The 27,024-nt window shown below is 42.9% G+C and overlaps 1 protein-coding gene across 1 annotated transcript in view; it reads right to left on the reverse strand.

Annotated features, from left to right (window-relative positions):
* The window catches only part of VIT (vitrin), a 292,734-nt gene that overhangs the window by 9,943 nt on the left and 255,767 nt on the right, over positions 1 to 27,024 (reverse strand). The window contains exons 21-23 of the mRNA XM_073557649.1: positions 16,268 to 16,333; positions 6,978 to 7,125; positions 6,676 to 6,779 (exon numbers count right to left, since the gene is read on the reverse strand). Coding sequence (XP_073413750.1) covers positions 6,676 to 6,779; positions 6,978 to 7,125; positions 16,268 to 16,333 — 318 coding nt within the window. The remainder of the gene's footprint in view (positions 1 to 6,675; positions 6,780 to 6,977; positions 7,126 to 16,267; positions 16,334 to 27,024) is intronic.

Here is a 27,024-nt window from a genome sequence, read left to right on the forward strand (position 1 = left end):
CCCCTTAGATAGGCAAACATAATTAAATAAAGAAAATATTTTTTTTTTCATTTTTCCATTAGGGCTAGGGCTAGGGTTAGAATTAAGGTTAGGGTTGGAATTAGGGTTAGGGCTGGAATTAGGGTTAGGGTTGGAATTAGGGTTAGGGCTAGGATTAGGGCTAGGGTTAGAATTAGACATAGGGCGAATTAGGATTAGGGTTAGAATTAGGATTAGGGATTAGGGAGGAGATAAGGGTTAGCGTGGGGATTAGGGTTAGCAGTGTGGTGGGGTTAGCGTTGGAGCAAGCATTGAGGGGTTTCCACTATTTACCAACTTTGGGGGTCTAATTTCTCCTGTTACCCTTGGGAAAATAAAAAAAACTGGGGGCTAAAAAAAAATCACTTTTGTGGAAAAAAAAAAAAAGACTTTTTAGTTTCACGGCTCTGCGTTATAAACTTCTGTAAAGCACTTGGGGGTTCAAAGTGCTCACCACACATCTATATCAGCTCCTTGGGGGGTTTAGTTTCCAAAATGTCACTTGTGTGGGTTTATAATGTTTAGGCACATCAGTGGCTCTGCAAACGCAACATGACGCCCACAGAACATTCCATCAAAGTCTGCATTCCAAAATGGCGCTCCTTCCCTTCCGAGCACTCCCATGCGCCCAAACAGTGGTTCCCCCCCACATATGGGGTATCATCGTACTCAGGACAAATTGCACAACAACTTTTGTGGTCCAATTTCTCCTGTTACCCTTGATAAAATAAAAAATAGCGGGCTAAAAAATCATTTTCGAGGAAAAGAAAAAGATTTTTAATTTTCACGGTTTTGCGTCTAGAAACTTCTGTGAAGCACTTGGGGGTTCAAAGTGCTCACCAAATATCTAGGTAAGCTCCTTCAGGGGTCTAGTTTCCAAAATGGGGTCCCTTGTGGGGGGGTTTATACTGTTAGGCACATCAGTGGCTCTGCAAACGCAACATGACGCCCGCAGACCATTTCATCAGTCTGCATTCCAAAATGGCGCTCCTTCCCTTTCGAGCTCTCCCATGCGCCCAAACAGTGGTTCCCCCCACATATGGGGTATCATCGTACTCAGGACAAATTGCACAACAACTTTTGTGTCCAATTTCTCCTGTTACCCTTGATAAAATAAAACATAGCGGGCTAAAAAAATTATTTTTGAAGAAAAAAAGTGATTTTTTATTTTCACTGCTCTGCGTTATAAACTTCTGTGAAGCACTTGGCGGTTCAAAGTGCTCACCACATATCTAGATAAGCTCCTTCAGGGGTCTAGTTTCCAAAATGGTGTCACTTGTGGTTTTTTTCACTGTTTAGGCACATCAGGGGCTCTCCAAAAGCGACATGACGTCCAATCTCAATTCCAGCCAATTCTGCATTGAAAAAGTCAAACGGTATTCCTTCCCTTCTGAGCTCTGCCGTGCGCCCAAACAGTGGTTTACCCCTACATGTGGGGTATCAGCGTACTCGGGACAAATAGCAAAACAACTGTGGGGGTATGATTTCTCCTGTTACCCTTGTAAAAATAAAAATTTGGGGACGAAAAGATCATTTTTATGGAAAAAAAAAAGATTTTTTATTTTCACTGCTCTACTTTATAAACTTCTGTGAAGCACTTGAAGGTTCAAAGTGCTCACCACACATCTAGATAAGTTCCTTAACGGGTCTAGTTTCCAAAATGGAGTTACTTGCTGGGGGTTTCCACTGCTTAGGAACATTAGGGGGTCTCCGAACGCAACATGGCATCCGATCTCAATTGCAGCCAATTCTGCGTTGAAAAAGGTCACACGGCGCTCCTTCCCTTGCGAGCTCTGCCGTGCACTGAAAAAGTGGTTTACCCCCACATATGGGATATTGGCATAGTCAGGAGAAATTGCACAACAAATTTTGTGGTTTATTTTCTGTTTCACCACTTGTGAAAATAAAAAAAAATTGGTTCTAAGGTAAATTTTTTGCAAAAAAAGTTAAATGTTAATTTTTTCCTTCCACATTGCTTTAGTTCCTGTGAAGCACATAAAGGGTTAATAAACTTCTTGAATGTGGTTTTGAGCACCTTGAGGGGCCTAGTTTTTAGAATAATGTCACTTTTGGGTATTTTCTGTCATGTACACCCCTCAAAATGACTTTAAATATGATGTGGTCCCTAAATAAAATGGTTTTGTAAATTTTGTAGTAAAAATGAGAAATCGCTTGTCAACGTTTAACCCTTATAACTTCCTAACAAAAAAATTTTTTATTTCCAAAATTGTGCTGATGTAAAGTAGACATGTGGGAAATGTTATTTATTAAGAAATTTATGTGACACATCTCTTTGATTTAAGGGCATAAAAATTTAAAGATTTAAAATTGCTAAATTTCAAAATTTTTGCCATATTTCCATTTTTTTCATAAATAAACACAAGACATATCGAAGAAATTTTACAACTAACATGAAGTACAATATGTCATGAAAAAAAATTCTGAGAATCAGCGGGATCCGTTAAAGCGTTCCAGAGTTATAACCTCATAAAGTGACGGTGGTCAGAATTGTAAAAATTGGCCTGGTCATTTAGCTGTAAAATGGCTCTGTCACTAAGGGGTTAAGCAGTTCTTCTTTGTTTGATGGCTTGTGACTATTCATCATCCTCTTGATTACATTCCAGAGGTTTTCAATGGGGCTCAGACCTGGAGAATGGGCTGCCCATGACGGGGTTTTGATGTGGTGGTCTCTTAATTTTTGCCAGAACTGGGTATGTGTATATATATATATATATATATATATATATATATACTGTGTGTGTGGGTGTATATATATATACACACAGACATTTTAAAAATGACAAAACAGAAAGTGGACCAATGCAAATGTTTTGGGCACCCTGCATTGCCAGTACCCAGTAGAACCCACTTTTGCAAGTATCACAGCTTGTAGTGTAAACGCTTATTGTAGCCAGACAAAGTCTTTCAATTTTTGTTTGAGGGATTTTCATACATTCTTACATGCAAAATTCTTCCAGTTTGGTGAGATTCCTGTGTCGTCTTGCAATCACTGCAATTTTGAGGTCTAGCCTCAGCTTTTCAAAGAAGTTCAGATAAGGGGACAGTGAGGGCCATTATAACACCTTCAGCTTGCACCTTTTGAGGTAGTCTATTGTGGATTTTGATGTGCGTTTAGGATCATTATCCATTTGTAAAAGCCATCCTCTTTCCAACTTCAGCTTTTTTACAGATGGTGTAAAAAAGAATTTGTTGAAATTTCATTGAATCCATTCTTCCCTCTACCCATGAAATGTTCCCTGTCCCATTGGCTGCAACACGATCCCAAAGCATGATTGATCCACCCCAATGCTTAATGGTTGGACTGATATTCTTTTCCTGAAATTCTGTGTCCTTTATTCTCCACACATACCTTTGATCATTGTGGCCAAAGTGTTCTATCTTAACTTCATCGGTCCACAGGACTTGTTTCCAAAATGCAGCAGGTTTGTTTAGATGTTCTTTTGCATACTTTTGATGCTGAATTTTATGATGAAGACGCAGGAGAGGTTTTCTTCTGATGACTCTTCAATGAAGGCCATATTTATGCATGTGTCTCTGAACAATAAAGTAGAACTATGTACACAACGCTAGAGTCTGCTAATTCTCTAAATATTTCTGAGGATCAATTGTGGTTAAGCAGGGGTTCTGATTTACCTCTCTAGCAATGCTACAAGGAGCTCTCAACGAAATTTTCCTTGGTTTTCCAGACCTTATTTTAACTTTTCCTGTTAACTGCCATTTTTTAATTACATTTCAAACTAAAGAAAAGGGCAACTTGAAAAATGCTTTGCCATCTTCTTATAGCCTTCTCCTGCTTTGTGGGCCTTCACCACTTTCATTTTCAGAGTGCTAGGCAGCTGCTTAGAAGAACCCAGAGGAGGCTGGGCTTTTATAAAGCTGAATTTGCATCACTTGGCCTTTCCTAATGATGATAGTGAAAAAGCCATAACCCTAAGGCCTGTTTCACACTTCCGTTTGTGACCATCAGTCAAGATCCGCCAATTTGAAAAAAAAATGGATCCGCCATTTTACTTGGCGGATCCGTTTTTTTCCTCATAGACTTGCATTATTGGCAGATCTTGACGGATGGTCGTCCGTTCGATCCGCTTTTGTACGGATCCGCCAAGATTTCGGCGTCCGCTCAGCGGCCCAGACGGAGAATGTTATGTTATTTTGTTCTCCGGATCCGTTATTTACTAAATTAACCCGCATTTCTATCTGGCTGCTGGATAAAATTCTCTCTCTCCTCCACGACATACCCCTCCACATCGCCGCTGCTGATCTCTCTCCTCCACATCGCCGCTGCTGTCCCGCGAGATCTCTCTCTCCTCCACGACATACTCCTCCACATCGCCGCTCCTTTACAGTACCTTCTCCACGACAGCACACCTACTGGTGCCGTGAACACCGCTGCTGCTCCCGCTACTTCACCGCTTATGATCCCGCCGTGCCCACAGCTCCCACGTCACCATGCCCGCTCCCGGACTATGATACATCGCCGGTATTTTTAATTTTTTTTTTTCACAGGCGCGGTTCCTTTAATTTTTCAACTTCAGCGGATCCTTACATCCGCCGATCCGATGCCACCCGTTCCTGTCAGTCCGCCTGCGGATCCGTTTTCTACTATTTAGGCGGATTCGGACTGACAGGAAAAACTGAAGTGTGAAACAGGCCTAAGCCATATCCCTAACAAGGTCTGAAACTTTGGTCAAAGCTACCTGAGCACATAAATCTCCAAGGGTGCCCAAACTTTTGCTTTGGCCCATTTTGATTTTTATAGTTTTAAAATGTCAAAAATGACAATATATATATATATATATATATATATATATATATATATATATATATTTTTTTTTTTTTTTTTACTAAAATACAAAGGAAATGTGTCATCTTTAACTTTAGGCCTTTTAGAGATCATTTCTTCTTCAACTTGCTTAACTGTTCACAATAACAGTAATTTTGACCCGGGGGTCCAAACTTTTACATGCTACTACATTGTGTACTGAATTTCTCCAGAAAAAAAAGAGAAGAGAGGATAATTGGAATTTTAATTGCACATAAATAGGGCTTACATAAGATGCAGTCACACAGTTACGTGCAGTGCACCGTGCATGCTATGGGAGGTATTATCAGTTGCTCGCAATAAATGACTGAGTATTAATCATTTCACCCGCAGGCCATTTTCCATTTTTTTTTATTTTTGTTTTTTTCCCTTATTCCAAGAGACATAACTAAATAAGGTGCGTTGAAATTGCAAAAATAAAGTGCAATTTCACAACTGTTTTTTTTATTTATCATGTTCACTGTGTGGTAAAACTGACCTGGCAAATATGAGTTTTCAGGTCAGTGCGATTACGCAGACACTTTTACCTGCCACCGTATGTGATCAAAACCAAATTGTCCGCTTTTTTTTTTACATTGTGGCACGTTTATTAAGACTGATGATTCACAATTTAGGTTTTAATTGATTTGCATAGATTATAATGCAAATCATTTATTAAAAGGCGCACTAAAATTTACATACAGTGTGTCCGTAAAGTCATGGTGCACTTTTGACCAGTCACAGGAAAGTATACAGTATCCAATATATCCCCGGATCTGACACCCTTAAGGGGGTTTTACACATAGCGATATCGCTAGCGATATCGCTATAACGTCACCGATTTTGTGACGCTATAGTGATATCGCTAGTGATATCGCTATGTGTGATACTTTCCTCCGACCGGCTCCCCCGCTGTCCATCGCTGATCGCGCAAGAATGTCCGGCTCCATTTCTCGTCGTCAGCTTCCTGCTGGGCTTCCTGCTGTGACGACGAGCGACTCGTGGAGGCAGACGGGAGGATGCCAGGATCGTGTGTGTGAAAGGTGAGTATCATCCGCTGTATCGCTGCTGCATCGCTGTGAGGTCTGCCTGTGTGACAGCTCACTAGCGATCATTTAGCGATGCACCAGTGATCCTGACCGGGTCGGATCGCTGGTGCATCGCTAAATGTAAAAGGGCCTTTAGACTTTTACTTTTGGGGTTATGTGAAGCAATTTTCACTCTGTTACACCAGCTGTCCTTACCCGTGTGTGGCAGGAACTTCACTATCGTTTGGATGTGTGTAGGGCAACAAATGGAGCCCACATCGAACTGCACTGAATAGGTATGAAACTGGGAGAGTTTTTCTTTTATTTGGAGCCAATTTCACATTTCTATCGTCTTTTGTTGCTTTCCAGTGACTGGTCAAAAATGAACCATGACTTTACGGAAACACTGTAGTTTGATTTGCCTACAAGGCATAAAACAAAATCCACGAAAATGGAATAGATTTTTATCATTTTTTGGTACATCTTAGGGTTTGTTAGACATTTGATGGCCATGTCTACTGCCGGTGAACAAGGCTCACTTTTCTTGCCACATCTGAAAAGTGGCAAAAGGTGAGAAGAGTTAAACCCTTGATAATTTGCTACTATTCTACAAGAAAAATGTGGCTCAAATGCAATAACTTCTATCTTTCAGTGCATATAATATTTTCTACACCCTTATCACAACTGAGAAGCTCATTACATGGCTAACTTTATCAAAATATTTGAAAATATTAATTGACTTGCATTTAATTTTGTGGCATCATTAAATAATATTGATTTTTTTTTCTTTATTTTCAAGAAACTTACCAACATTGGAATGTCCTCCTTTTTGTGAAATTTTGTCAATACCGTTTTTGAGATCTTTGGAATTAAAGTATGAGCGAAGACTGAACTCTGTATATGGGTCATCACTTAAAAAGGAAAAGAAGGAAAACAGATACTTTAATGGTCGTAAAAAAACGTAACACATGTTTGACAAGGTGCAAAAAAACGAAAGAAGCTCTCCTATCCAGGTACACTATCTATTTGCCTCAACCTTGCACCATACTATGTTGGTTTACATTATCTGCACATAGAAAATGTAGAATACTCTGGGCAGGTGCTCTTACCCATATTGTACAATACCCATAAGAGGTCCAGAAATTCCTACATCAAGGGCATCCGCCATCTGGCTAAGGAAAAGCTTCTGAATGCGGAAACGTCTCTTGCCAATACTCCAGCTTCCATCAATCAGGAAAACCAGGTCTATTTTGCAATCTGTACATAATGGATAATAAAAGTCCTTTATATTCAGGTTTACCACTGACACTGGCTGTTGCCATAAAGATGTAGGCCTATTTCTATCAAATTATTACAGTAACTGTAGATTTTTATGCCCCATCTCAAGTTCTGAAGTGTGTTCCCAACTTTTTTCTATAAAGTTTATAGGAAATATGAACAATCTATGTTACTAGTCATACCAAAACTATATATATCTCCCTTTCTCTTAATCTGGCCATACCCATTAGATAAACATTGTCTGAACCCTCTGATTTTGCTAAGATCTTCCCAAAAATCTAATACATATCGAGGCCTCCTGATTTCTCATCGGATGGCAAGAAAAGGATCAGACAGTTGAATTTAAACAAACCCTATCCTTTTATTTTTAAGGAGATACCCTGCCACCGACACTGTCTGGCAACAGCTGACTATCCCCTTTCCATATAAAACACATGCACACTTTTCTGATCCCAATGTGAATGTTTTTGGTGAAGTTGGAAAGGATAGTTCTTGGCCAAACACGCATTCGTCAAACAGTTGTCTAATGCATATGATCAGCCATAGTAAAACATGCATGTGAAGAAGGCAGCCTTATATCAGTAGGCTGGGTTTGTCATGTAACCTTGACCTCACTTATAACATATATATAAAAGAAGGTGCACAGTCATTCACTTTTGTAGTCACATATAATCTATACCTCTAGGGTACAATAAATACAATTAAATTGTCACCAAAACATCCAAGACTTGGTGTGATATGATCCAACATCTAAAGGCCCTGTCACACTAAGCGATATCACTAGCAATATCGCTGTAACGTCACAGATTTTGTGACGTAGCAGCGATATTGCTAGCAATATCGCTGTGTGTGATACTTACCTCCGACCGGCTCCCCCGCTGGTTATCGCTGATCGCGCAAGAACGTCCTGGACCGTTTCTCGTCGTCAGCTTCCTGCTGGGCTTCCTGTGGCGCCGGCGAGCGACTCGTGGACGCGGGCGGGAGGACGCAGGATCGCCTCGTCTGACAGGTAAGTAGCGACCGCCGACCGCTGCTATGTCGCTGGTGAGATCTGCCTGTGTGGCAGCTCACTTGCGACCACTTAGCGATGCACCAGCAATCCTGACCGCGTCATATCGCTGGTCGGGATCGCTGGTGCATTGCTAAGTGTGACAGTACCTTAAGACTTGGTGTGGAAATGATCTTTTGGTTTGCTCAAAAGATCATTGTTCTCGGCAACACAGTAAACAAGACATGTGCTGCCAAGAAGAATGGGACACAATTCATACTCAACAATCTGTTACAGGTAGTTCAGTACACATTTGAAGCATGGTCTGTCTGGGTAAACAGGCTGTTAAACTAATGCCAACTGGCAAGCATGTTTAGGCAAACTTTTATGTGGTCCATTGTGTTGTACTCACATATATCCAAGGTTTTGCCCTTCCCAGATCTCTGATCAAAGTTCACAGGGTAAAACCCTGGGTTAAGCAAGATATGAGCTGAGATGCTGTATGGACTTTCATTGGATGACATAAAAAGTGACCATCTCTAATGATCCATTTCTCATAGTCTTCATTGTTAAAAAAAAGAACAAATCCAGTTGCTATACATTATTTTGACTTGATTAAAAAATTGTGCGGATTACATTTTTTATTTGGCTGAAGGACGGATTGTGGCTAGATTGCAGTCAAATGGAAATCACTTTAGGACACTTCTGCCACCATTCAAATTATTGTATGTTGTACTTGATCATTTTATTTCTATTTTTGTCATCCAAAAAAGGATTAAAAAAATGGAAAAAAGTACTGGACATGTGAACATAACTTTAGAGAATCTAAAGGGGTTGTGACTGGAGACTGCCATTTCAGGACAGTGTGCAGTACATACACTGTCACAATTCTTCTGTATTCCTTATGTGAGAGGGTGATCACATACTAACTAGAATCATGTGCTTTACTCAGCTACATTCTACTGAGAGAAGCTTGACAAGATTAGTCTGCATGTGAGACCAAGTATGTGTGGCGCCCCTGAGGGTTCAGTCGCCACAGAGGTACTGCACTTCCTCCTGAGGTGTGGTACCCCACCATTCAGGTAAGGTGGAGACTTCTGACCACACTCCAACACCTGCATCCCTCACAACATAGTAGTGTAGCAAAGCACCTTTGGTGGCTCCCTGCTCGGAACATGAAGAGTGCTGGGAGGTGGGTGGAGCTTAGTCTCCACAAGAGAGCGGGAGATTATTAGGACTAGGTCAGTCAGTCTGACGAGGAGTCAGAGAGAGGATCCCCTGAGTGGGATAGATGAAGGAAGTGCTGCAGCAGACCTCAGTGACCTGGGTCTGCTGGCACAGGAAAGAGACATTAAGAAAGCATAGTCCTCCATAAGAAAGATTGATTTGTAAGGAACGTAAGGAGAAGAAGTGAACTAAGGATTAGGGTTAGAGCAGAGCCCTTCCTCAAGTTCTAAGCGCATGGCCGGGTTCCGGTCCCCGAGGTTGTATGGATACTAATGGTCCTGCGACAGATACCGGAGGAATAGAAGTTGTCACCACTTTATTCCCACACAAGACTTGGGGGCACAACAGCAACGAGAGTGAGCCGGGACTTAGTAGCAAGGAGTCCCCAAAGTAGGCTACAGCTGTCTGCCATACAAGTAGAGTTCTAAAAGAACATCTGAAAGGAGGGACTCCAGTGTAACTCAGTACTGTGAGTACTTTACTACGAGCGCTAAGGAGGGAGACGTTCAGAAAAGGCACATATGTTGGTGGAGTGGTGGAACGGAGTACTTCATCTTGCCTGGAGGTTGGCTGAGCCCCTGACCTGGAGGACACGGCACTGAGGCGGGCACCTGTATGCACAACAGACTGTGAGTAACGCTTTGGAACTACATGCCCTGGTGTTCACCACTTATTCTTGCGCCAACACACCCAGGACTGCTACATCGCTGTGCCTGACACCGCACCATCTACGTCTCCTCCCTATCTCTTCAACTACACTGCCCTGGGACTACTGCCCTATCTGTGGAGGGCCACAACATCATTGCTGCACCACACCATCTGTCCTAGAGGATCTGTCTGCAGCGTCGGCTTAACATCTTCATTGCCGAACACCACAGGTGGCGTCACGAATCATTCACTAATAAACTTTAATCATCATCCACACATTCAACATTCCCCTTTTTCAATGGATGCCCAGGGCCACGGACCGGGTCACCGCTGCCGTGACATCTCCCATTGAACTCCATGGACCCGGTACCGAGTTCCCCGCGGCTCTGCCACGGCGAGGGCGACCCATATGCAAATCACATTCATGTGGTCATGTGACAGCCCATCCACACAGGGACCACAGTGAAATTGTGACAGTGTGTGCATTGTACACGGTCACGATTTGGCAGTCTGCTATCACATAGAGGGACTGCAGAATATTCCTCTATGTCTGCGTAACGTGACGCAGGACAGTAGCCGTGGGCGAAGTACAAATTTTCCACACCCTGGCATGGTACATGAAAATGGGGGTCCTGGCTTGGTGTGTGGACTTATGTTGCTTTGGAGATATGCCTTTCCAGACCGCATGGTGCCGTTGTTCTAGGCTGGCCAGGACCAGATGTGATGGAGTTAAGTGAGGGAGACCACAGTTAAAAAATAAACTTCTTTTAACTTAAGAACAAAATAGTAGAAACTGTTAGGAACGGCAGAACGCACTAAATAAATAAATAAATAATGTGCGTTCGCCGCTCGGGGTCCACCGTGCAGAAGGTGTTAACACTGCTGCTAAATAATGGCAAACACTAAATATGGCGGTATTATTGCACGCGGATTGGACGTCACCCGGTGTGCGCTGGGCGTACTCTGTTGGCTTCACAGAGACGCCAAAGGCATTAACATAAATACTGAGTCTGTTGGACTCACAGGTCTCAGAGAAGTGCACGCACGGTATGTGGTCACAGGAGCTGGACCCTAGGCAGAGGGTCAGAGTCTGTCTAGACCTAACGTGTGTGCGGCGTCGCAACTGCAGATGCCAAGAGGAGCTGCAGACTGCAGCGTGGCGACAGACACTGCCGCTAATCGACAATGCCCGGAAGCAGGCGCACTGTCGGGCGCTAGCACTGTGGAGGATGCTCTTGTGGCTTGTAGCTTGCCACTGGCTGGCACCGACTCTAAAGCTAAGTCCCTATACACACTCATAATATCAGAAGGGGATCTTAATGAGTTATTCGCAGGTTCATGCATCCATCATCATTCACACAATAGCAACTAGAGACTATACTAGCGCATGGCCGAGCGGCCATGCGGACCTTTTATAGCTGTACGCTTCCGGGACCTTCCAGATCTCTGAGATGGACCAATGGGATCAGAAGGACCTGAGCATGTGACTCCTGATCTCCAATGGGAGATCGTCTCGTGAGCATGCCCAGAAGCACGACGAGAGGACTTAGCCTCTGGAGCGTTTTGCTGCAAAGCAGCCTTCATTGCTATTGCTGACCCAAAGGTGGCAGCAACAGCCAGACCCACAGAGCAGGTCTGGGCAGAGCATCTGGGATGCTGATACTGCTGAGCAATATCCTCTGCGGTCGATAGACAATGAGAGACAGCAGAATGTGAGGCTCTGGATTCCTGCTGAGCCGCAGCAGGAACCCGACGCCTAACATTACCCCCCCTCCTAGGGCCCCCTCCCCCCTGAGCCTTCAAATCCGTCCAAAAAATGTATTTGCCACATACCACCTTGTGTCCCATAGAGGCATAGGTGCTATGATTGAGTCACCGTAGGAGCCAAAAATAGAAATGCTAGCTAAGTCCAGAAAACCAGAGAAGTTGGCAGCTATCGGATTGCAGACCCCTGAACCTATCAACACAACTAGCAGTAGCCGTGGGGGGCTCCTACGATGCCCTAGGCCCCTCGATCACAGCCGGAGGACTACATAGCCTAAAGACAGAAAGGGAAATCTAAACTGCCCCAGAGCAGACCCCAAAGAAAAAGGCAGCCCCCCACATATGACGGTGAAGCAAGAAGAAAGAACAAAACACAGATAGAAAGATAGACTGAGCAAAGATGGGGCCCCAGCTAACTTAGATAGGAAAGGACAGGAAGGCTGCTGTCTGCAATCCATGAAAAACCCTATGAAAATAAGACCCAACAACTGACAGTAAAAAAGGCCCTGAAGACGCTAGGCTTCAAAAAAGGCTATGTCAGTACTCAGGAATATTCTGAAGACAGAGCAACAGGCAAAAGGAGATTCAGCTCACCCCAGCAGGGGATGGCAGAATCCAGAAAAGCAAGGAAAACAAAACACTAATGCAAAAAGGCAAAGCAGAAATCTTAGCTTTAGATGAGCAGGAATCAGACTGGTTTCCAAGAAGTCCACAGAGAAATCACCCGCAGGCCAGAAGGGCGTCGGCAGCCTTGTATCCACTCATTAACTCCACTCAGCCAGTCATCATCATCAGCCCCAGGTGTTTGACAATCAGGCTCACTACCTTTCTTCACCAGAAGAGGGAGTTCCTCGGGCCTCAGTAGTGAAGGGGAAAATGAACTCACAACACATAGGCCTCAGACTCGTCCGAAGACAAGTCTGATGTCCCGGCAGATGACTCGGAAAACTGGGACATGTGAACAGGTTTGAGAAGGGACACGTGGAAGGCGTCAGGGATGGCAAAGTCGCCTGGAGCAAAAGGTGGAGCGGGGCGTCGATATGTGTCGGCGGGCGTCTTCATTTTCTCTTTAGAGGCTTGCGTGACATGCGGGGTGCGACCCAGACAGTTGCGAACCTCCATTGCCCGGTCTGCCACCGGCAAGGGATACAGTAACCCAGCCAGCCTCTGTTTAAAGGGGCTGCTCCGAGCACAAGAGGCGGCCAGGAGTTTTGTGGTCCGCTTGTAACCAAAGTGACAACCTTCCTGGACGCGTGTGCCCATGCAAGAACCTTGGACTGCATGTAAGGTGGGACAAAGGTCTTGGCTGACGGTACTAATTCAAGGACGGCCGTAACCGTGGACCTCAGATTCCCAGTGGAGGGCGTGGCAAAACCGGGGGCACCTCTGCAGAGGCTACTTGGACATTTCCCCATGCACCTTCCCACACAGTCCTTGCTCCAGCCCTGTATACTCCCCGAGGACCACTCTATATGAGGGGAATGGCAACGGAGCCAGGGAAGACCGAGAAGCACATGGTCGATGCCCTTTGGCATAATGAGCAGGGACAACGTCTCTTGAAGAGACGGGGAGATTGAAAACCCCAGGGGTGCTGTCTGGTGGGTAATCTGAGATGGTAAGGTAGATTCGTTGACCACCCTGACGGTCACGGGGTGAGGACGTGGCACCAGTGGAATAGCGTGCTTTTGGGCGAAGGCCGAAGACATAAAATTTCCTGCTGCCCCAGAGTCCACCGTGACCTCTACCTCCCAGGTGGAAGCTCCACTGTCTAACGTCCCTCGGAATACGGGTTTGGAGGAGAAAGTTTTCATATTAGGTAGATCCCCACCAACTACTACTGGAGGTGAACGTTTTTTCGACCGCTGCGGACACCTGTTAGCCAGGTGGCCAGACTGGCAACACAGGTAACAGCATGTGGAGCCCTGTGCCGGACGTGGTTTGGGACCGGTACGAGACACATCCATGGGCTCAGGAGGTATGACTTCCAGATCAGGGGGTTCAAGAAATTCAGAGAAGTCGGGGGCCAGCCTAAGCTTCTGTCTGGATTGAGTACGCTCTAGCCCGCACTCCGTAAAACGGAGGTCAATACGGGTGGAAATAGCAATCAACTCCTCCAGACTTACGGGAACCTCCCTGGTAGATAAAGCATCTTTAACATGCTCAGCCAACCCTCTCCAGAACACAGGGATGAGTGTTTTATCAGGCCACTCCAGCTCGGAAGTCAGTGTCCAGAAACGGATGGCGTACTGACTGACCGACAGGGAAACCTGTGTTAACGCTAGCAACTGGAGAGAGGTGTCGTGAGTGACCTGGGGCCCCAAAAAGACCTGCTTTAGTGATTTTAGAAACTGAGCAGCGCTCAGTACCACAGGGTCATCATGCTCCCATAGTGGCGTAGCCCATTCCAACGTCCTGCCTGACAGGAGGGAGACGATAAATCCCACCTTATCCCGCTCTGTAGGGAATCGCGTGGCCAGTAACTCGAGCTGGATAGAGCACTGGCTTACGAAACCCCTACAGGTTGCGCTGTCACCAGAAAATTTATCGGGCAACGGGAGGCGGGAAATTGGCGGCGTGGGCGTGGACATGGACGCACGGGAGACAGCTTCTGCAATTGTCTGAGCAGCGACCGCAGCAGCATCCGCAGCCGAGGTGGAACTCTCGAGGGCTGCCAACCTGCCCTCCAGCTGCCGAATGTACCGCTGTAGCTGTTGCTGGTCCGCCATTATTAGCCAGACCCTGGCGCTAGTAAAATTTTAGGAACGGCGGAACACACTAAATAAATAGATAATAAAGTGCGTTCGCCGCTCGGGGTCCTCTGTGCAGAAGGTGTTAACACTGCTGCTAAATAATGGCAAACACTAAATATGGCGGTATTATTGAATGCGGGTTGGACGTCACCCGGTGTGCACTGGGCGTACACTGTTGGCTTCACAGAGACGCCAAAGGCATTAACATAAATACTGAGCCTGTTGGACTCACAGGTCTCAGAGAAGTGCACGCACGGTATGTGGTCACAGGAGCTGGACCCTAGGCAGAGGGTCAGAGTCTGTCTAGTCCTACCATGCGTGCGGCGTCGCAACTGCAGACGCCAAGAGGAGCTGCAGACTGTAGCGCGGCGACAGACACTGCCGCTAATCGACAATGCCCGGTAGCAGGCGCACTGTCGGACGCTAGCACTGTGGAGGATGCTGTTGTGGCTTGTAACTTGCCACTGGCTGGCGCCGTCTCTAAAGCTAAGTCCCTATACACACTCGTAATATCAGTGGAAGTGGATCTTAATGAGTCATTTGCAGGTTCATGTATCCATCATCATTCACACAGTAGCAACTAGAGACTATACTAGCGCATGGCCGAGTGGCCATGCGGACCTTTATAGCCATGCGCTTCCGGTACCTTCCAGATCTCTGAGATGGACCAATGGGATCAGGAGAAGGACCTGAGCATGTGACTTCCGATCTCCAATGGGAGATCGTCTCGTGAGCATGCCCAGAAGCACGACGAAAGGACTTAGCCTCTGGAGCATTTTGCTGCAAAGCAGCCTGCATTGCTATTGCTGACCCAAAGGTGGCAGCAACAGTCAGACCCACAGAGCAGGTCTGGGCAGAGCGTCTGGGATGCTGAGACTGCTGAGCAATCTCCTCTGCGATCGATAGACAATGAGGGACCGCAGAATGTGAGGCTCTGGATTCCTGCTGAGCCGCAGCAGGAACCCGACGCCTAACAAGAAACAATATAAAGCAGTTAGGTATGAATGTTCATGGAGGTTTCTTTAGTATGTTGTAAATCGGCTCACTCGGCTGCTTAACGAGGTAGTCACAGGAAGGCTTTTCGCTTAAATTTTCAACTGGTTTATTAAAACAGGCTTCATAAACCAGTGTAAACAAAATAAATAGACATATTCGGTCTTCTTGACATAAACAAGAATAGCACTCACTAACATGGTCAATTAACCCCTCTCAGCACTTAGCATGCTGGAGCATTTTTCCAGGTTCATATCACTGAGGCTAACATCCTGAGTGACACATATCTCCCCTCCAGGATTTTACCAGTGAACTTCTCACAAGTAGTACACAACATCACACACTTTTCCTTCCTTGCTGAAATTGCTCTGATCTTCTCAGTGCCTCTCTCCACTATAAGTACAGCCCAGCAAACTATCTTGGGGGCTTCCATCTTCCTCAAGATGGTCCCTCTCTAACTAATACCAGGAAGTCGTATCCTGTTTTCCCATTCTGGGCTAGTCCCAACTCTTAACTCTTTCTATGCCTACTAACTATCTGTTGCTGGTCAGAACATAACTTCATCACTAACAGTGCAGATTATTAAATAGGTAAACGCTATAACACATCTTCATAGATCTCCAGCAGGGGTTGGGGCAACACCTACACTTCCTTACAGCTGGACAACCAATTTAGTTTTTCACTACATTAGTTTCAAAGAAATAAATGTGGTGATAGGTTCTCTTGCAATTCACACTACACACAAACATACTTGTGCCTCCAAGAGCGACTGTTTCAACCGGCAGTCTAACATTGACTTCTTCCTTTACTGGACCTACTGTACAAAGAAACAAAAAGTAATTAAATAACATGTAAGATTTTGTATGAAAAAACAAAATTGCATTTGCACGTACATACGCAAAAGAATCTCTCCACATATTGAATTACTAGTGAGCAGTTCCTGGCAGTATTTGAACAAGAACAATGGAATCAATATATAGCATCTTCCACGGTCTAAAGGAACATTAATCATTTGGCTGCAGAGGACAGGCCTATTATACAGAGCTTGTAAATGAAGTGCTAATCTTGTAGTCTCCAGATTCTACTCTCAATATTGGGATATATTTGGGATGAGAAGTAGCAGGCTTTAACAAAGGAATAGAAAATAACTTCTTGATTAGCTCAGTTCCTGGACAATGGATAAGCCTAAGATACATATGAAAAGGTAGAATTGATGATCAGTGATCACATTAATCAAAAGCTGACAACCATTATTTATGTCTATGCCATGCTGGAGAAATTTGCAAACGACAAAGATGTCTAAGTCAATTAGAATATACCGCATGTATTTCTGGGTGGCCACATCTGTAATGCCCATGAAATATGTTCTCTTGAAACCTAAAGGGAATTCAGAAACTGCTGCAAACTTGAAGCTATGGTGTAATGTAATTAAAAATATATTAAAAATTGAAGAGGTTTGGAGGGATAAAGCTATGATTAAAATGCTAAAATAACAAACTTATGTTCTGGAATCCCATGAGATTTCTCTATGTAAATATCCTCTTCAGAAAGAAATAGGACTGGAACTCTAGTACTACTATTGGCAGCATCTGCGTTAGGGGTAGGCAAACTAAGTTATGGGGCCCATGAGTCAGGTGAGCCTGGGGCCAGCTCTGCCCCCTGTATCGCGCATTCAACTGTATCAGCATCTAAAATGCTGGCGGTAATCTCATTGATGTCACCCCAGTTCTTCATGCCGCTCATAGTGAACTGTGGGAACACAGCTAAAATGACCAGCGGTGAACTCTATGACGCCACCGCTCGTCACTGTATACTGCGTTTCAAATTATTATGCAAATTGGTTTTAAGTGTCATAAAGATGTAATTTTTTGTTTTTCAAGTAAACTCATGGATGGTATTGTGTATCAGGGCTCTTTGGATCACTGAAATCAATCTCAAACGCTTGTGATAATTAGATTACCAGGAGAGCCCAATTAAAAGAAAACTACTTAAGAAGGATGTTCCACATTATTAAGCATATGTTTCACTGAATATACAGTTGTGGCCAAAAGTATTGACACCCCTGCAATTCTGTCAGATAATACTCAGTTTCTTCCTGAAAATGATTGCAAACACAAATTCTTTGGTATTATTATCTTCATTTAATTTGTCTTAAATGAAAAAAACACAAAAGAGAATGAAGCAAAAAGCAAAACATTGATCATTTCACACAAAACTCCAAAAATGGGCCAGACAAAAGTATTGGCACCCTCAGCCTAATACTTGGTTGCACAACCTTTAGCCAAAATAACTGCGACCAACCGCTTCCGGTAACCATCAATGAGTTTCTTACAATGCTCTGCTGGAATTTTAGACCATTCTTCTTTGGCAAACTGCTCCACGTCCCTGATATTAGAAGGGTGCCTTCTCCAAACTGCCATTTTTAGATCTCTCCACAGGTGTTCTATGGGATTCAGGTCTGGACTCATTGCTAGCCACCTTAGAAGTCTCCAGTGCTTTCTGTCAAACCATTTTCTAGTGCTTTTTGAAGTGTGTTTTGGGTCATTGTCCTGCTGGAAGACCCATGACCTCTGAGGGAGACCCAGCTTTCTCACACTGGGCCCTACATTATGCTGCAGAATTTGTTGGTAGTCTTCAGACTTCATAATGCCATGAACACGGTCAAGCAGTCCAGTGCCAGAGGCAGCAAAGCAACCCCAAAACATCAGGGAACCTCCGCCATGTTTGACTGTAGGGACCGTGTTCTTTTCTTTGAATGCCTCTTTTTTTCTCCTGTAAACTCTATGTTGATGCCTTTGCCCAAAAAGCTCTACTTTTGTCTCATCTGACCAGAGAACATTCTTCCAAAACGTTTTAGGCTTTTTCAGGTAAGTTTTGGCAAACTCCAGCCTGGCTTTTTTATGTTTCGGGGTAAGAAGTGGGGTCTTCCTGGATCTCCTACCATACAGTCCCTTTTCATTCAGACGCCGACGGATAGTACGGGTTGACACTGTTGTACCCTCGGACTGCAGGGCAGCTTGAACTTGTTTGGATGTTAGTCGAGGTTCTTTATCCAACATCCAAACAATCTTGCGTTGAAATCTCTTGTCAATTTTTCTTTTCCGTCCACATCTAGGGAGGTTAGCCACAGTGCCATGGGCTTTAAACTTCTTGATGACACTGTGCACGGTAGACACAGGAACATTCTGGTCTTTGGAGATGGACTTGTAGCCTTGAGATTGCTCATGCTTCCTCACAATTTGGTTTCTCAAGTCCTCAGACAGTTCTTTGGTCTTCTTTCTTTTCTCCATGCTCAATGTGGTACACACAAGGACACAGGACAGAGGTTGAGTCAATGTTAATCCATGTCAACTGGCTGCAAGTGTGATTTAGTTATTGCCAACACCTGTTAGGTGCCACAGGTAAGTTACAGGTGCTGTTAATTACACAAATTAGAGAAGCATCACATGATTTTTCGAACAGTGCCAATACTTTTGTCCACCCTCTTTTTTATGTTTGGTGTGGAATTATATCCAATTTGGCTTTAGGACAATTCTTTTTGTGTTTTTTCATTTAAGACAAATTAAATGAAGATAATAATACCAAAGAATTTGTGTTTTCAATCATTTTCAGGAAGAAACTGAGTATTATCTGACAGAATTGCAGGGGTGTCAATACTTTTGGCCACAACTGTAGGAAAGAAAAAGGATCTCTCTGCTGCTGAAAAGCATCAAATAGTGCAATACCTTGGTCAAGGGATGAAAACATTAGCTATTTCCCAAAAACGTAAGCGTAATCATCATACTGTTAAGAGATTTGTGGCTGATTATGAGCACAGACGTGTTCGTGCTGATAAAGGCAGAATGAGGATGCTTTCTGCTAGCAAGTTCATCGGATTAAGGGAGCATCTGCTAAAAAGCCTTTACAAACCAGAAAACAGATATTTGAAGCTGCTGGAGACCTCTGACCTCAACCCTATAGAGAACCTTTGGAGTATCAACAAGCAAAAGATCTAAGAGGGTGGGAGGCAGTTCACATAAAAAAAGCAGCTCTGGGAGGCTATTCTGACTTCATGCAAAGAAATACAAGCAGAAACTCTCCAAAAACTCACAAGTTCAATGGATGCAAGAATTGTGAAAGTGATATCAAAGAAAGGCTCCTATGTTAACATGTAACTTGGCCTGTTAGGATGTTTTGGAGTTAAATAGCTTTTTTGTTCAGTGAATGTGACCTTCTGATGCTGCAAATTCCACAAATGAGCATTTTCAGTTCTTTAAAACATATCAAATGTTTAGAAATTCTACTGAGCCTAATAATTTGGAACAGTGCATTTTGAGTTTTTATTCATTTTGGAGATTATACTGTTATTATTGGGAGGTTTCTTCAATAAAATTCAATGTATACTCTAACGGGTGATGACTTTTATTAGACTGACTGTCATTTGCACCGACCATTTAGGAAAATCAGAGAAAAATATCATTTGCATAATAATTTGGAACATGGTGTAGCTGCACTCTCAGCACCTCATTGTATCTGGCTTTTCAACCTGGACAGTCGCATCTTGGCACCGTCCAGGTTGTAAAGCAGTTATCGCTGAAATTGATTACGGCATGAGACAGTATGTTGGACAGGTGAGGGATATGGTGGTTAATTTTTTTTTTTTTACAGGAGACAAGGGCTTCACTGGAATAGAATTTTGCTGTTTCTGGGATTTTCAATTCAGTGTGCAGTCCTATCAGTGACTCACAGTTTTCTCTTTGTAAGAGTGCATGTAGAAACAGCTGTCAATCATTGATAGGAACGCCCAGTGGGCCAAAAGTCCTAGAAAGAGCAAAGGTTTAAATGATTAAATCACAGGTTATCCCAAATCTCTTTCTAGAAATCTATGCACCAATCTACTCCGCCCTGCTTTATAATATGCTGCAGATTTGACTGCATTTTCATAATGACAGGTTCTCTTTAGGCTATGTGCCCACGTAGCATTTTTCATGCAGAATATTCCTGAGCGGAAATGCACACCCTCTTCCCGGGAAAACGCATGCGTTTTATGACGCGCTTTTGTAAGCGTTTTTGACGCTTTTGTTAAGCGTTTTAGCATGCGTTTTCCTATGCGTTTTTGCAATACAATTGAATGTATGCGGAAACGCGTGCGTTTCCGCAAAATTAATGAACATGCTGCGTTTTTTTCTGCTAAGCGTTTCCGCAGTGGAAAAAAACGCACCATTAGGACAACATGTGCGGATTCCATTATGATTACATTGGATGCTTTTCCGCAGCAGAAACGCTTGTCTAAAAGCGCTGCGGAAACGCTTAAAAAATGCAACGTGGGCACACAGTCTTAATGATGTTTTATTTGATGACATGATGGAATAAACCTTGAAAAACTGGTTCCATATACGAGTGCTGGTCTTTCCACTATTGACTCTGATGAAAATCTGAAGACACTTGAACCAATTTTCTCTTATAAGAAAATCACTGATGTGTGCATGAACCCTTAGGACGTGAAGTCAAACCAGAAACTCCACTTGCTGACATGTAAGCCGGGTCCCTCATCAATGCAAAGCAATGAAAACAGGTTGGCTTTGTGAGAGACTTCCGACTCTGGGTGAAATGGGTAAAGTTTGGCCTATAAGTCTCCCTAAGCCAACTTGGCCTTCTTCATTTATAAACTTTACCCCTTAGACCCTCTGTATTTCTATAGCAGTCTCCAGAGACTAGAAAATGACAAACAATATACATGGAACGCCAGCTCCAATCAACTAGTCGGCATGTGACTGCAAGTTTGAATATTGCATACTTGCGGTCATGTGATGACCGCTTGAGCAGACAACAAGAGTGGATTGTTGAGAGTGTGCATGTTGCCTTATGCAGTCAAAATATACATTATGTATAAAATTTAGCTAAAGACTAGAAAAAATCTGTTAAGCATTACATAGTCCCTGTTCAAATCCATGATTTGTGTGTGTAATGCAGATATTGCAGTGAGTTGCAGATTGTATTGGAGCTAAAGGGCCTGTCACTCTAAGCGATATCGCTAGCAATATCGCTATAACGTCACTGTTTTTTGTGACGTTATAGCGATATTGCTAGCGATATCGCTATGTGTGATACTTACCTCCGACTGCTCCCCCGCTGGTTATCGCTGATCGCGCGAGAACATCCTGGACCGTTTCTCGTCATCAGCTTCCTGCTGGGGCTTCCTGCTGTGATGACGAGCGACGCGTGGACACGGGCGGGAGGACGTCTGGATCGCCGCATCTGACAGGTAAGTAGCGACCCCCAACCCCTGCGATGTCGCTGGTGAGATCCGCCTGTGTGGCAGCTCACTAGCGACCACTTAGCGATGTACCAGCGATCCTGACAGCGTCATATCGCTGGTCGGGATCGCTGGTACATCGCTAAGTGTGACAGTACCTTAAGGGTAAAGTAACTGTATATAAATCATCTGTTATAGCGAGTGTGAGAGATAGCAATTGTGATTTGCTTTAAGTGTGATTTGGCTTAAGTGTGTGAGTTGTGATTCAGGACCTGGGCGTAAGTAATGAATTTGGGGGTGGCATGGGGGAAGGGGTTAGGACAGTAAATATATTAAGCATGAATAAAGTTACAAAGAAATACATAAAATGAATGTACACTAATGCTAGAAGCCTCACCAACAATATGGAGGAATTAGAATTAATATTGCTGGAAGACAATTATGATATGGTGGGGATAATGGAGACAGGAGTGACTGTAAGAATAAGCGAGGGGGAGGGGTTTGTTTATACTTAAAATCGACCCTAAAACACATCCTACATGATATTTGTGATGCTAATTAAAATGTAAAGTCCCTATGGCTGGAGATAGAAGGAGGGAAAAGAATTTTAGAATACTGATAGGGCTTTGTTACAAGTTTCCAAGTATAATAGAAGTGGCAGAAAATATCCTTATAAAGCAAATAGATGAGGCAGTGAATCAGAGAAAAGTAATTATTATGGGGGATTTCAACTACCCTGACATAAATTGGCTAAAAGAAACCTGCAGGTCCAGCAAAGGAAACAGGTTTTTAAGAACAATGAAAACCAATTACCTTTCCCAACAGGTTCAGGACCCAAAAAGATGGAGGGGGCACTTCTAGACCTAATATTAACCAATAGGCATATCAAATATGCAGATTGGGGGACATTTGAGTAAAAGTGATAGCAAAATACTGTTTTCATATACATTGGGGAAAATAAGTATTTGATACACTGCCGATTTTGCAAGTTTTTTCATCTACAGAGAATGGAGAGGTCTGTAATTTGTATTATAGAGAGATAGATTCTTAAAAAAAACAACAGAAAATCACATTATATGATTTTCAGATAATTAATTTGCATTTTATTGCATGAAATAAGTGTTTGATACAATAGAAAAGCAGAACTTAATATATGGTACCTTTGTTTGCAATTAAAGAGGTCCAACCTTTCCTGTAGTTCTTGACCAATTTTGCACACAATGCAGCAGGGATTTTGTCCCACTCCTCAATACAGATATTCTCCAGATCTTTTGGGTTTTGGGGATGTTGCTGGGCAACATTGCGTTTCAGCTCCCTCCAAAGATTTTGTATTGGGTTAAGGTCTGGAGACTATCTAGGCCACTCTAGGACCTTGAAATGCTTCTTACGGAACCACTCCTTAGTTGCTCTGGCTGTGATTTTTGGGTCATTGTGTGAAGGAGAGAATGGCTAATGAAATTAATTATTAAACCTTATATATGTCAGTTTAGATATGTTGTGTCAAAGATAGCGACTGTGTCCTGAAACACCCTGGAAGGAATCTTTGGAATGCAGAAGTTAAGAGACACTGAGATACACCAGGACGCCATATATGGAAGTGAATTTGGAATGGACCTATCATAGACTGACACTGGCTGCTCAGAAAATTGTGCAACACCCATTTCCTGTCTGTTGCACAGTTTCTTTATCCTGAAAATAAAGTTCAGTTGTGTGCAAGCCTTTGCTGAGAGAGGAGTGTGTATCTGTTTCTGTGTATATGATACATCTTTGCCTCTAAGCTAGCACTCAGCGATTTATTTGGCCAGGTACAGGCAATCACTAAGATCTCATTTTAAGGGTTCATTCTCACAATTGTCATTCTGAAAGACCTTTCAATTACCCATCTTATATGCTTTTACCAAGGGAAGGAGGTTGTTGGTGAAAATCTTGCAATACATGACCCCATCCATCCTCCCTTCAATATGGCGCAGTTGTCCTGTCCCGTTTGCAGAAAAGCACCCACACACTATGATGTTTCCCCAATTCCTACTTCACGGTTGTGATGGTGTGCTTGTGGTTGTACTCTTCTTTCTTCCTCCAAACTCGGCGAATGGAGATGATACCAAAAAGTTCTATTTTGTTCTCATCTGACCACATGACCTTCTTCCATGCCTTTTCTTGATCATCTTGATGGTCATTGATGAACCTCAAACAGGCCTGGACATGTGCTGGCGTGAGCAGGGGGACCTAGCGTGCCTTGGAGGATTTTAACCCATGATGGCGTAGTGTGTTACTAAAGGTAATGTTTGAGACTGTGGTCCCATATCTCTTCAGTCATTGACCAGGTCCTCCTATGTAGTTCTGGGCTGAGTCCTGACTTTTCTCAGGGTCATCCTTACCCCATGAGGTGAGATCTTGAATGTAGCCCCAGACTGAGTAAGATTGACAATCATCTTGTGCTTCTTCCATATTCTAATAATTGTGCCCACAGTTGTTGCCTACTCACAAAGCTGCTTGCCATCTCAGCCTTGTGCAAGTCTACACTTTTGTCTCTGGTGTCTTTAGACATCTCTTTGGTCTTGGCCATGGTGGAGAGGTTGGAGTGTGATTGATTGAGTGTATGGACAAGTGTCTTTTATACAGGTAACAAGTTCAAACAGCTACAATTAATACAGGTAATGAGTGCAAAGTAGAAGGGCTTCTTAAAGAAAATCTAAGATCTGTGAGAGCCAGAATGTTTGTTGGTTGGTAGGTGATCAAATACTTATTTCATGAAATAAAATGCAAATTAATTATGTAAAAATCATAGAATGTGATTTTCTGGGATTTATTTTAAGATTCTGTCTCTCACAGTTGAAGTGTACTTAAGATAAAAATTACAGACCTCTATTTTTTGTAGGTGGGAAAACTTGCAAAATTGGCTGTGTATAAAATACTCATTTTGCCCACTGTATCCTTTAATAAGATGTACAGCTCTGGCAAAAATTAAGAGCACTTCCAAATGTTCAGTTTGTCTGATTTTTCTCTTTATAGGTATATTTTTGAGTAAAATGCAAATTGTTCTTTTAGTCTACAAACTTCTGACAACATGTCTCCGAATTTCCAAGCAATAAATTTTGGGGTTTTTTTTCCGAAAAGGAGAAATGATCACAATTAAAAAAAAAACAATGGTGCTTTCAGACCTCAAATAATGCAAAGAAAACAAGTTCATAATCATTTAGAAACAACAATACTAATGTTTTAACTCAGGAAGAGTTCAGAAATCAATATTTTGTGGAATAACCATGATTTTTAAAAACAGCTTTCATGCATCTTGGCATGCTTTCCACCAGTCTTTCACATTGCTTCTGGTGCAAAAATTTAAGCAGTTCTTCTTTGTTTGATGGCTTGTGACTATCCATCATCCTCTTGATTACATTCCAGAGGTTTTCAATGGGGATCGGGTCTGGAGAATGGGCTGCCCATGACAGGGTTTTGATGTGGTGGTCTCAATTTTTGCCAGAGCTGTATAGTAGAGGGGCTACAAGGACACTAAACTTCAGAAAGGCAAATCTCCAATAAGTGAGAGATGATCTTATTGTCATAAACTGGGACATTATCCTGAGAAATAAAAGCACATAAAGCAAATGGGACAGTTGTATTAGCATCCTGAATAGGACCTGTGCACAATATATACCATATGGGAATAAACAAGCTAGAAATGAGAGGAAACCACTATGTCTAAAAAAGCTGTAAAGGGCACAATAAATGACAAAAAGAAAATATTTCAAGAATTAAAGAAAGAGGGTAGTGATGATGCATTAAATAATTATAGAAAATTAAATAGTTTAAAAATCAAATCAAGGCAGCAAAGATTGAGACAGAGAAACTCAGTGCCAAAGAGAGTAAAATAATCCAAAAATGTTCTCCAACTACATAAACAGTAAGAAACTGAAATAGTTTTGGCCCCTTCAAAAATAGTCTGGGTGAAATGGTGAAGAGGATGAGTGAAAGGCCAATATGCTAAACTCCTTTTTCACTTAAGTATTTATGCAAGAAAATCCCATGACAGACAACATGATCAGGGATACTAGATATTCTCAACAAAATGTCGCCTGCATAACCCAGCAGGAGGCACGGCGCTGCTTGAAAATCACTAAAGCAAACAAATCCTCAGGCCCGGATCGCATACACCCCTGAGGACTGCAGGAAGTAAGTACAATGATAGACCATTATATCTAATATTCACAGATTCCATAATAACAGGGTCTGTACCACAGGACTAGCACATAGAAAATGTGGTGCCAATACTCAAAAAGAGGACAAAATTTGAGCCTGGAAATTGTAGGCCGGTAAGTTTAACTTCAGCTGTAAGTAAAATCCATGTGGGTTTAATAAGAGATGCTATCCTTGAGTAGCCTAAGAAGAATAACCTCATGAACCCAGCATCAACATGGTTTTATGAGAGATCGGTCCTGTCAAAGCAATCTAATCAGCTTCTATGAGGAAGAAAATTCCAGATTGAACCAGGGAAACACGGTGCATGTTGTCTATATGGACTTTCAAACGTGTTTGATGCAGTGCAACACAAATGATTAGTATGTAAAATGAGAAAAATGTGACTAGGAAAATAAGTGTAACTGGTTTAACAACTGGATCAGGGATAGGAGAAAAAGGGTGATTATTAATGGAACACACTTGGATTGAATTACAGTTAACAGTGGGGGTACCACATGGGGTCAGTATTGGGCCCTCTTCTTTTTAACATATTTAAGAATGACCTTGTAGGGGGCACACAGACCTTGTAGGGGGCACACAGACTAGAATTACAATATTTGAAGATCATACTAAACTGTGCAGGGTAATTAACACAGAGGAGCATCATTTAATAATGCAGAAGGATTTCTATAAGCTGGAGGCTTGTACTGAGAAATTGCAATTGAAATTTAAGGTTCATAAATGTAAGGTTATGCACTTAGGTGAAGAAATTAAAGTGTATAATAATGTATATATGTATATGCACGACATTTGCAGTATCACCTGTATAATGTATAGACTACTGTATATACGTTATATGTATATACATTGTATAGGTGACACTGCTGTGTTTGGTTGCAGTATACACACACACTGTGAGTGTGTATATATATATATATATATCTATATAATGTGGTGTAATGACCACTGTGTCCGCTAGGGGGGCTGTGTGGGTGTCCCGGGACGGGTGTACAGGCACATCCAGTGTGGTAACAGGAGAAGGATCCTAAATGACCGTTATGTATCCCAAGGTGGGTGGCATTGGGATGAAGGCTTGA

The sequence above is a fragment of the Dendrobates tinctorius genome, unplaced genomic scaffold, assembly GCF_039654945.1.
Source record: "Dendrobates tinctorius isolate UK_male_01 unplaced genomic scaffold, ASM3965494v1 ptg000250l, whole genome shotgun sequence".
NCBI lineage: Eukaryota > Metazoa > Chordata > Amphibia > Anura > Dendrobatidae > Dendrobates > Dendrobates tinctorius.